Source organism: Trichechus manatus, unplaced genomic scaffold (genome assembly GCF_000243295.1).
Source record: "Trichechus manatus latirostris isolate Lorelei unplaced genomic scaffold, TriManLat1.0 scaffold00096, whole genome shotgun sequence".
NCBI lineage: Eukaryota > Metazoa > Chordata > Mammalia > Sirenia > Trichechidae > Trichechus > Trichechus manatus.
Window position 1 is genome coordinate 7269801 of NW_004444032.1, and position 12947 is coordinate 7282747.

Genomic DNA, 12947 nt, shown 5'->3' on the forward strand with positions numbered 1-12947 from the left:
GTTTTAAGAAGAAAACATTTTTTTTTCTGTTATTCTGTTCCTTGTGTTTTTTATATTCATTTATGTAAATAGTTCTGGAAAAACACTGCATTAAACTTAGAAGGGGAGTAGCTAATCGATTTATGGTTACTACTATTACAAAGTTTTTGTTTTGTTATTATTGATAGCTTTTAGCTTCAAAATACTAAAAGCTCAAGTAGACATCTTGTCCATATACAGCTGGAATGCTATAATAGTGATCGTACTAACAATTAGTGGGCTCTGCTCTATACCAGGTGAATGCTTTTCGTGTGTTTTTTCATTCAGTCCTTACAACAATGCTATGAAGTAGGTACCCTTACTTTCCTACTTACACCACATGTAAATACTCTCAGAGATGGGGAGTACCTACCCAGGTCACCCAGTTAGAATGTGGTAACCAGCTGCCATCGAGTTGATTCTGACTCAGGGCAACTCCATGAGTTTCAGAGTAGTACTGCACTCCTTAGGGTTTTCAATGGCTGTAATCTTACAGAAGTAGATTACCAGGACTTTCTTCCGTGGTGCTGCTGGGTGGATCCAAACCATCAGCCCTTTCAGTTAGCAGCAGAAAGCAAACCTCTTGCGCCACCCAGGGACCTCTAGAATATAGTAAAGCTGGAATTAAAAGCTAGATCTTCCAACACCAGAGCAAATGCTCTGACCATACCCATAGTACAGGGGCACAGAGGCAAGGGGTGCAAGTTGTCTTAGAAATGACTACTGGTCAGGCAGTACTTGACAGATCTATTCAGCTCTTCTGGACCCCTAAAAAAACCCATGTATTCTCACTTGCAGGTCTAGCTAGAATTAGATTCACCCACAAAATCAAGTTGTGGCCTTATCTATCCTTCTACAAGACAAAAGAAACCTTTTAGAAAATTGTCCCCCCAGTGCTGTTACATCTACAATTCCAGCGGCAACAGCTTCCAGGTAGCTTGAGATGAATAATTGTAATGGGTGGGCCATTCCCACATGCCAGTGATGGAGAGAGAGGACAAAGCCACAGCCAGTTATTGTCACTTTTTACATTTAAATATAACCATTAAAAAGATACTGTAAATATTAATTGAACCCTAATGACCCTCATTAACATATAACCCTGTGAGAAAGTACTGTCAGCATTCTAGAATGCCTCCATTTAACATTAATCCAACTTCATTGTCTTCCAGTTTACAATGTTCTATCCTTCAGGGAAAAGGAGCCCTGGGTGCGTAGTGGTTAAGCTCTGGGCTACTAACTGAGTGGTCAGAGGTTAGAACACACCAGCTGCTCCACGGCAGAAAGATGTGGCAGTCTGCTTCCATAAAGAGTATCACAGCCTTGGAAACCCCACTCTGTCCTATAGGGTTGCTATGAGTTGGAATCAACTCGATGGCAATGGGACTTTCATCCTTCAGGGCTGACAGATTGACTGCAGTGTGAAAACATTATCTTTTACAATTTTTGCTCCTCGTCCTCTCCTCCACTCTAGCTTTTGAGGTGTAAGAATGTCAGTAATTGGCATGAAATCATACCATTCTGGCTAGTTGTTTAACTGTCTGCATTAATGACCTTCTTCTCTAAGTTTGGCTAATTTTAGGAAACCAGACTCAACTTTTATGTATGCTTGTTTCACAAATCTTAACACGACGCCATCTCTGCCTTTTATAGTCTGGGTTTTTTAGTCTATTCCTTAATTTTTTCCTTTTGCACAAACTGAAAAACAAATCAAACAAGACTATAGGTGATGTCTTAAGGCTGTGCTGCCCCACTCCCCTGGTAGGTAGGACCACTCAGGGCCACCCCACCTCCTCTCCTTCCTTCCTTACCTCTTTCTCTCCATCACTGCATCCCTTCTTCCCTCATATCTCAAAAGAGTTAAAGCAAATTAGTTTTTATCGGGCCCAACAGTTTTCTTGTCAACTGTCTCCAAACTTTGGCCAAACTTTTTCCCCCTTTCTAAATATTTCTATTTTAACTAAACAAGAAGTTTATGTAGATAGGAGATTCTTCACAAACGATGTAGTAAGAACAAATAGCCATTTCTCTCACCTTGCCTCTTCTGTGTTTATTTGCCCTGCTACCACAGAGCACAGATTGTATCCATGATACAACAGGCAATGTTGTGTCATAACAGAACTGGAGGTGGTTGTTAAAAACTAATTTCTAGGAAATGAAGCAAATTTAATATTTCTGGCTTATATTCTTTTTTTCATGTTCTTTGTATTTGTTTATTTGTTTGATTGATTACTTTATGGATTACTCAAGTAATAAAAAACCAAACCCATTTAGTAGAGTCGATTCCAACTCATAGCGACCCTATAGGACAGAGTAGAACTGCCCCATAGGGTTTCCAAGGCTGTAGATCTATCTTTATGGAAGCAGACTGCCACATCTTTCTCCTGCGGAGCGGTGGTGGTTTCAAACTGCTAACCTTTTGGCCAGCGGCCCAGAGCTTAACCACTGAGCCACCAGGGCTCCTTCCTCAAGTAATACATGAATATAATTTTATTCTAAAAATTTCAGATAGTGTGAAAATCCCTTTTCATTCTCTTACCCACCCACTAAACTTGGATTCAAGAAATAAAGGCCCCAAAGGCTTCATTCTGTGTGTGTGTTGTGTGTGTGTGGTGTGTGTCTGTGTGTGTGTGTGATACACAATAGTGCTCATGACTTGAGTTTGTGTGTATACCTGCATAAAGCAGTTAACATAATTTTAGAATGTCCTGTGAAGATTTAAAGCTTCTTAGTCATTCTAGTCTTTAGCTCCCCTCTTATATGGATAGCATCCCTGGTGATGCAGTGGTTAAAGCAAATGTCTGCTAACCGAAAGGTTGGCGGTTAGAAAACACCAGTGGCTCCTTGGGAGAAAGAAGTGACCATCTGCTTCCGTAGAGAGTTACAGCCTTGGAAACCCTATGGGGGCTCTATGAGTCGGAATTGATTCCAAGGCAGTGGCTTTTTTTCTTATATGGATGGGAAGTCAATAGAGTTTTTTCTTTTCACTTAACAATTTTTGTTTTATATCAATTTCTGATGCTCCTGTGTCTGAATGTGTGTGTGCGCACACATGCATGCACTCATGTTAATATATTGTGCCTGCTTTATCTTAAATATGATAATGTGGTAGTGAAGCATTTTTTTTCTTTAGACTTAGAGGCAAAAATTCATAGTTGCATAGCTGCAGGCTGCCAGCTAGCAGTTCAGTTTTGGAAGTCACCATCTCTGCAGGATAATGTCTCTGCTAGTACTTGAGTATCTTACTGCATTTTGCCCTTACCAGTTGTGTTTTATTGCATGAAAGATGTAAGTGCTGATACTATTGATCACAAGGCTGTATGTCATTAAGCACGCTAAAAGCTAGAACTCTTTCACTTCAATCAAATGCTCAATCGACTTATACCAGTTAGTTCTTGGCTCGGTTTTGAAGAAAAAGCACACAAAGACCATGTATGGAGTGACAGAAATATATTGCCCAAGGGTATGTAATGATGGATTTTAAAAATATATTTACCTTTCTCAAAATGGAAAGTCCCTAAACATTTTATTCTTTGCTCAGACTTCTGCAGATTCGACATCTAGACATGTTTTCAAGAATGCATTATAGCAGTAGAGCATAATGGCTAGTAATGTTCTCTGGAATTAAACAGATGTGGGTCAAATCCCAACTCTTGTACAAGTTCTTTTCCCTCTTCGTGCTTACTCTCTCTGGATTTATTCCTAATGCCTACCGCAAAGGATTGCTGTGAAGATTAAATGAGATTATGCCCACAGTCCAGTGCTTAGCATGTAGCAAGAGTTCAAAATGTTAGCTGTCACTGTTGTTATCATTGTCTTCATCTTCATCAGCATCATGATTACTATGGTATGTGTATGGAAGGGGGAACTACCTATCCTCATGCTTCAGTTATGCCTGGTTGTGATGCGACTCAAACCCCCATAAACGAGGCGCACAAAATGGAGGCGCAAGGGGCTGCTGGGGAAAGACTGGTATTTGATTTGTATTCCAGATAATGTAATTCCACTTCTCATTTAATTTCTTTTAAAAGCACACATACACACATTTCTCACATTCCTTTCCACACATCATTTCAAGCATTTCCTTTGTTTCCCTCCACTTTGTGTAGAGAAAAAGGAGGCAATGGAGCGCTGTTCTTGCAACATATAGCAGAACCTGGGATACATGCTGCCATACTTATTTTCTCCATCCAGAGATCACATAAGCCTTACACAACCATGTAAATGTATTCAGAAGAAATCTGATCAAATTAAAAGCATGATATAAGCATGTTTATGAAGTCAAAAGACCTTTTTCCTTGAGTAGACTATGGTCAGAAGAGAAAAAATAAAGGGCTTTTGAAACAGGATCCACACCAGTTTATTTAAACAAATCTGCATGGGCATGTCTGTATAGCCATTGATGCTGCACTTTGTCCCATTTCCCTTTGAGTGACACTTTTGAATGATACCAGAAATGCTAATTTTCCATGGTTTTGTTAGGAGATTTGCATACTGTGACAAATAAGGGTTCACTAAGGGGCTTCACATTTATTTACTTAAATAAAATAGATGCAGACCTAACGAAAACATATGTATCTGTATGAGTATTTTCCCTTCAAACTGATCACTTACTCCAGTCATGCTTCCACTGATCAAGATATATTTTGAAGTCTTTGGAATGGATTCTAAGCTGTAACAAATAATTGATCCTTTGAGGATAGATTTGATTTTTCAGAAATTTCCAAAAGACATTCAGAACCAAGTCTTGTAAAAGAAGATTAATAACAAATGGGATGAAAAGCAAATCTAAGTAATATTTTGGGTGCAAATTGAGATATTTTATAAAACAATAAGGCTGTTCTCTCTTGTGTAGACTGTTTTCTTTTTGAACAGAGAAATTTCAAAACATTTTGAAAAATAGCAGCATTATTGCATTGATATTTTAGCCTCCAAAAGTGGTTTATTTGAAGGAAGAATACTCCATTCTAGGTATACATTCTCTTCTATTTAAAATTCGGCATTATATTCTTATCATTGTGCTTAACAATGTACAATTTATCTTATAAACAGTAAAATTTTTAATTGATTCGGGAATATGTTTATACTGAGAATTCATAGTTAATGTACATAATACATAGATATGAATGCAAGTGTCAGCGGGGTTTGTTAACACTTCATGTCATTAGCAATCAGATTTCTCTATTTTAAAAACCTGAATTTTTTTAATAACAAAGCCAAGTATTTATATAACTCCTGATTGATACCTGACAGATTCCAGTATGGGACTGAGTATAAAATTTATAAAAACTCATATGCTGAGACAGTATTTTATTACAAGGTACTGTAACAGTTCTTCTCTCTGCCTTGACCCGTTTCCACCAACACTATGAATTTGTTTTCCAGCAATGGCAAGCCGGCAGGTGGATATTGCAACTCAGGGCTGGTTCATTGGTCTAATGTGTGCTGTTGCTCTCCTTATCTTAATTTTGCTGATTGTTTGCTTCATCAGAAGAAACAAGGGTGGTAAATATCCAGGTAAGAAAGAAAGATTAAAATTGCTCTATAATGCTGCATAATTATTCATTAAACTGAAGAGAAATCATGAGTGCAATCATGGAGATTGCTGTAAATGTATCTTCCCAGGGTCGTGAAATTGAACTTGCTGTTCAAACAAGTTTTGATCCCTTTCTATATAATAAATAACCTAAACATTGTCAAAGATCATAAGGCACTGGGGAGAATAAATCAATCTGTTCTCTGAAGATATTAGTGACTTTACTTCTGTAGACTCCAGTAAGTCATGGATAACCAAGTAGCACTTGAAACCAACTGGGGGAGGAGCGAGGTTCATGAAGTCTTCCCAGAGGAAGTAATGCGTGAACTGTGTCTTGATATTGTGATATATAACACTGATTTCCATCAGTTTAATGGTTTGTGCTGTTTAGTGGGTCCAATGAATTTATATTTTTTAATCTGGCCATTTTCCCTCCAGATACAAGAAAAAAATCTGCAAAAAGACAGATTTACAAAAACAACGTGTAACCATTAATACAGTTAATAAATAGATTGGTAAAATGGTGGGGGGTCTTAGAAACTTAAAAATTATGACTTCATCAAATGAGTAGGGCCAGAATGCTTAAAAGAAGTCAACTTTATGTGTTAACAAATGTTAGAATGCCCCAAAGCAATGAACACATCAAAATATATGCATGGTTACATATGTATCATCAACTGTGTATAGAATTATTTTCCACTGCCATATATTTCCAAGACTGGGCTCTTAAAATTTTTGAATAAGGAAGCACAGGGTCAAAAGATAATAATGTCATTTTGAAAATTTTAGTAAAAGAAAAGGAAGATGCCCATGCTGATCCTGAAATCCAGCCTATGAAGGAAGACGATGGAACTTTCGGAGAATACAGGTTAGCCTCTGCTTTTCTTTTGCTCCTCCCTTCTCTGCTTTGTAAGACACTGTACTCAGACACTCTCCATACGATAGGACTCGGCGAGGAACATGCTGTACCCAGCATGTCATACTTACCTCAAATATTAGTTCGTAAATTTAATTTAGAAACACTTCCATGTCTAAATGTTTACATAGTTAAAACATTCCCACTTTTCATTAAAAAATGGATTTCCATGTTAGTCAAAGTCTTGGGTGTGGAGTGTTTTCCACTCTGTCGTATTTTCCAGGGACTTTTTATATATTGATCAGCCTAGCAAAGCTGGTGTGCTACAGTCAGAGCAAAACCTGATTGTGAAGGAAGCTCTACTTGTCATTTGTAAGCTGTGCTTTTAACCAGCGTTAACAATCTTTTTAATCTTGGATTTAAGCTAGTTTTTCTAAAACAAATGCCCATACCCCTGCCCATGACTCATAAAATGATGACAAGGTTATTTTAGAAGCTGTTAATTATGAAGAAATATCACAGCCCTCTAGGCAATGTGTTAACTCACAGAACTTTGATAATATATTCTGGGCTTGGCTCCATCATTAAGGAAATATTTTAACATGACCTGTGTGCTAAATAGTAAAGAAAAGAAAAAAGAAAAACCCTTCAAACAAAGACATTCTTGCCTAGGTGTTGTAGGTCTTTTCAAAAACAGATAAATGATTATTTTATAGGTATGTTTAAGCTCAGAAACATTTATTTATTTAAAAGATTGGGACTTGGATGTTCCAAAGGGATTCTTCTATTTATAAAATGCCTTTACACCTTGTTTTTTCTTTCTATAAGCCTCTTGATTATATAACATACAATCTTTTAAATTTGTACTGACTCCATGTGGAGGCTTTCTTTTTTTTTGCCAGAAGAAAAGGCTTTTAGGTGAAATAAAATATTTCACCATTTTGATTGCCAGATGGCATTTATAGATAATAAAATATTTGTGTTAATTTTTTACCTCTCTCTAGAGCTCATGTTTGGTATTTCCATTACAATATCATGAGGGGTGAAATAATGTCCAAAATGAGAAATATAGGACTGACTGAGGAAAACCATAGATGTTCAACACAATTGGCTTCATATCAGTTTCCATGCAGATACAGGTGTTGTGCTTTGGTATCGCAGCACCTAAGCTTTGGTATTCTGATCTTCACTTCAGCAGCCATGACTATGGTTTCTAAACATTCTCAGAATTTCTGTATCTCATAATACAGACAAATGTTTAGTGAGGGTTATCTTGACATCAAATGTTGACTCTGGGGCTGAAAGTGTAGGAAAACTTCAGGCAGCCCCCCACACCCCATCCACCCCAAAGGTATCAGCACACATTAGAGCAGCCTGAAATACCCACAACCTAGGGCAGCCATGGCTGACACTGGGTGAGTAGAAATCTTCACTGATTTAATTTGCTTTTCCAGACATTTCCCCTATATAGCAGGTGAGCGGTAATTACTACATAGCTTCTTATTTTTAGAGTTCTTGTGGCTAGAAGCCGATGCAGGATGTGCATACCACTTCCATATTTATTGTGATGAAACTGAATTTTTATTATAGCCTGGAAAACTGTGTATTTGCATGATGCACTTCATATGTTCTCCACATGCTGATGGGGTCCTCTTCTACATTATCATGCTTAAACGCATCTGGCAATGTACTGCTCTCCTTGTGAGTCTCAAATATCAACTTGCTATTATAGCAGTGTGAAACCATGATCTGATGTAAATGTTACTTTCTTAGGGCAACTATGCTGCCTACTTCATTAAAACCTGATTAAAATCTAGGTGGAACCTGAACTAGCTTGGAATCAAGAGACACTTAATTTTACTCTCAACTCAGCCATTACCTGTGATTCCTTTAGATATGACACTTAATTTCTCTAGATCTCAATTTTTTTCATCTATAAAATGAGCCATTTGTTTACATATTAGATGATCTCTGAAGGTTTCTTTTCTAGTTCTGTAATTTCTATGGTCCTCTACAAGCTATCTACTAACAACTTTTAATGATTTTTGGTCCCAGAGCAGTATGTAGTAAGTAGTTGGTTACTGGCTTCATGATCACGGTATTCACAACTATTTGGTCATATTTTTTTTCTTCAGTGTTAATTTATATGTGTTAAGTTTGTGAAGTGTTTTCAAATGGCTGTCTTTAGTTTATGCCTTGAGTTTCTCAGGAGAGAAAAACTTTTAATTTGGGCCCATTGGGCCCATTGAGTACAAACCTAATTGGTTCATGGCTCACCCGTGAAGACAAAAACACTTACCACGTTTGTGATTACATCAATCTGGGAGGTGTCGGGGAAATAAGGTTCTAATGGGTGTCTTAAACTTGAAACACAACTCAGTGATTTTTTTTTTTTTTTTAACGAAGTTAGAGGTTCATAAGGACATTTCCACAAGTAGAATCAATTCCCTAAATTTGCAGTCCCCCTTTGTTGCTGATATGGCTTTGTCCTGTGACTTCCTGACACTACCTCAGAATGTTTTCCCTTTGGTTTCTTTCCTATTTAAAGAATTCCGAAGACTTTTAGTTTCTTAGATGTCACAGTTAATGAAAACGGCTCCAACTGTTTATCGCAGAATCCTTTTTTTTTGAATAATACATTTGAATGTCATTCCCTTCCCTAAATCACCAGGGTCCCTTCTCTACTTCACACCTTCTGGAAGTTTTGAGCTCTGTATTATTTATTGATTCTTACTCTTTTTCTTTTTAAAAAATAAATTAATATGCTGAACACACACACAAAATTAGGGCTATTATAAATGTAGATTAATTCTGTTTATGATTTGCTCATTCTTCAGCCTGAGGAGAAAACAATTTCTCTGTGATTGGCTCCATGCCAGAGGATATTTACATAGTGCAAGGAGAGACGGAACTTCAATGCCCAAATTTGATTTTTTTTTTCCATATGCTGTCACCCTGTGCCCTCACTTCAATACCCACCCTCTAGCATTTACCCTCTGGTGGAAGCCTGCAGCTTTCTTCGTTTGTTTCTTTTAATTATACAGACAGTAGGATCTGCATCCTTACTAGCATATAGAAAAATCAGAGAAACAGTGTAACCAACCATGTAAGCATTGTCTTATTCTTTAGATCCATTCTTTTTAAAATCAGAATGAACCCAGGTCATAAACCATATGCCCATGGCACTTGAACTCATAAATTACTGCATACATGGAGGCTCTTGTCATGGGAATCCTGTCATTCACGTGAAAACAGTTCTGTTGAATGCACGCTGACCCGTGCTCATAAGGCCTGAATGATGCTAAAATGTGTCGCATTTGTTCTATATTTAAGATTTAGTCTGCTCAAAACCATGAACTAGCTTATGAGCATAATAAATAATGATGGATTTTTAGAGAGGGGGTTCAGAAAGATTGTTTGGGTCATGAATGTCAATAAAACTGAAGCATGCTCGGGCCATCATAGGGTGGTATCTACAGAAAAATCAAAATTATCACAGGATATCCACCATTGCTGAGTTTTCCTCAGTAGGCATTTAATGGGTACTTTCTGTATGCATAACCCTGATTCAGTTGCTCTTGAAAAACAAACCAAACTCCCTAAAATTTATTCTTAGGATAAGAAAAAGGGAAGAACATATTCCAGTGCTTTGTCTGACATCATAAAATTGGTTAAGAAGGGAATTTGATTTTTTTTTTTTTTTAGTATTACAATTCTCAGGAATTTCTAAAACACCCACTGTCTCCAGTATTGTTATTTTACAATGAATTCATTCAAGCAGTATTTATTGAGTGCCTACTGCATGTCAGGCCCTGGGGATGTAAAAACCAATAGAACATGTTCCCACATTGGGATTTTACAGTCTAGTGAGGGATGCAGCAAAGAAAAAGAACAATTTAAGCATCATGTGAAAAGTGCTATGAAAGGGATACAGTTAAGCAGGATCAGGAAGCGAAAGCCAAGTGGGCAGCATAGAACGAGATGGAACAAGAAGTCTTCCCAGAGGAAGGAATGAATGCAGGACCTGAGTTTTGATATTGCTACATGAACATGTCTTTCCGTGTCCCCAACCATCTTTCTTCATTAATTTATTATAAGTAGTAATATATTTTGTAGCTGTATATACTATATTGTGACTTATTTTGAATTTAAAAACAATTTTTGACATTCTCTACCTCCTGTCCTTAAAAGTTCTCATAAAAACACAAATTTTTTTTTTGTAAAACTTTGAATACTGTGTGTAGCTAAATAAACATATGACTTTCAAATCATCTTCTGTACCTTTCAAATTCCTTTCATTTAGGAAACTACCGTTTCACATTTAAACCTGACAAGACAACGTCCCTTTGTACAATGTCAAAAGCAGTTCATTTGCTATTTCATTATAAAATCCATCTTTGAGTTGAAAAAGGCAAACACTAACGCAGTGCTTCAACAGACTTGTAGGCACTCATCACACCTGGAAGGTTCTAAGTGTGTGTGTATATTGCACAGGTATTTCTTATAAAAAAAATCTCTGTGAAGTGGGGGCCTAGAATGGGGACAAGAGGTGTGCTGGGGGCAGACACCTATATTTATTGGGCACAAATCATGTGTCAGGCACAATGCTGGTGTCTTTTATAATTTTTTTCTCATTTAGCCAAATTCTAATTATTGAAATACAATATTACATCACACCACATTTTTCAAAAACTAGTCTTAAAAATATATCACTGCCTTTCAACTGCTTTTCCTGCAAAGACTCTATTCTTGAATAGACCACCCCACTTCCTTGCTTCTCTTCTTTCAAACGTGGTCTGTGTTGCTGTCAGATTCTCTCTCATCCACAATGGCCATTAATTAAGCTGGGATGAAAACTTCCACGACGTATTTTTTTCCTGGTCATTATTCATGATTGATAGGATTGCATATATAAAAATCCACAGGAGTCTATAGACAAGTATTATACTTAACAAAAGATTTTAGTAATGTTGCTTAACAAAAAAAAATTATATAAAAGTCAATTATATATTTCTATTTACCTGTAAACAAATGAAAAATATTTTTTAATGATTCCAGTTATAATAGCATAAAAATATGATGTGGGAATAAAGCCAACAAAAAGAGCTCCCACCTCTGTATTCGTGGGTCTGTTTAAGAGCCCAGTAGTCCATTCCACTGGTTGATTTGTCTATCTCTGCATCAAAACCACACTGTCTGAATACTACCCACGACCACCAGTCACCATCAAGTCAATTCCAACTCATGGCAACCCCATGTGTGTCAGAGTAGAACTGTGCTCCATAGTATTTTCAGTGGCTGATTTTTCAGAATTAGATCTCCAGGCCTTTCTTTCAAGACACCTCTGTGTGGATTCGAACCTCCAGTCTTTTCATTAGCAGATAAGCACGTTCGTTAACCATTTGCACAAACCTGGGTCTCCATCTTAATACTATAGCTTTATGTCTTGATATCTGGTAGATCAAGTCCTCCAACTATGTCCTTCTTGTTAAGAGTTTCTTAGATCACCTTGGCCCTTTTTGTTTACATATAAATTTTAGAATCACATTGTCAAAGTCCTCAGAAGAACCTGCTGGATTTTTATTGGAAATAAATTGAATCTAAAGAGCAATCTGGGGAAGACTGACATATTTACCATTTTAATCTTCTGTCCATGTAATAGTATTCCTCCATTTATTTAGGTCTCTTTAAATAACTGGAGCCCTGGTGGCACAGTGGTTAACAGCTATGGCTACTAACCAAATGCTGGCAGTTTGAATCCACCAGCTGCTCCTTGAAAACCTTATGGCGCAGTTCTACTCGGTCCTATAGGGTCGCTATGAATCGAAATTGACTTGACAGCAGTGGAATTTGGTTTTGTTTTTTTTTTTTTAATTTTTTTTTTATTGTTGTAGTTTAAATGAAGTTTATATTTCAAGTTAGTCTCCTGTACAAAAATCTATACATACATTGTTATGTGACCCTAATTGCTCTCCCCATACCGCGGCAGCACACTCCTCCTTTCCACCCGATTCCCCATGTCCATTCAACGAGCTCCTAACCCTCTCTGCCTTCCCATCTCACCTCCGGACAGAAGCTGCCTGTTTAGTGTCTTGTATCTACTTGAGCTAAGAGACACACTCCTCATGAGTATCACTTTATGTCCCATAGTCCAGTCCAATCCCTGTCTGAAGAGTTGACCTCGGAAATTGTTTTATTTCTGGGCTGATAGAAAATCCAGGGGCCATGCTTTATGGGGTTCCTCCAGTCTCAGACCGTTAAGTCTGGTATTCTTACTAGAATTTGAGTTCTGCACCCCACCTTTCTCCTGCTCCATCAGGGACTCTCTGTTGTGTTCCCTGTCAGAGTGGTCATTGGTAGTAGCTGGGCACCATCTAGTTCTTCTGGTCTCAGGCTTATGAAGTCTCTGGTTTATGTGACCTTTTCCATGTCTTAGGCTACAACTTTCCTTGTGTCTTTGGTGTTCTTCATTCTCCTTTACTCCAGGTGGTTGGGACCAATTGATGAATCTTAGATGGCCGCTTGCAAGCTTTTAAG

The 12947-nt window shown here is 37.5% G+C and overlaps 1 protein-coding gene across 2 annotated transcripts in view; it reads left to right on the forward strand.

The window, feature by feature from the left end:
• NRCAM (neuronal cell adhesion molecule) overlaps positions 1–12947 on the forward strand; it is a 95256-nt gene that overhangs the window by 68053 nt on the left and 14256 nt on the right. For both annotated transcript variants that reach the window (XM_023737038.1, XM_004382586.2), the window contains 2 exons: positions 5404–5535; positions 6344–6422. In XM_023737038.1, coding sequence (XP_023592806.1) covers positions 5404–5535; positions 6344–6422 — 211 coding nt within the window. The remainder of the gene's footprint in view (positions 1–5403; positions 5536–6343; positions 6423–12947) is intronic.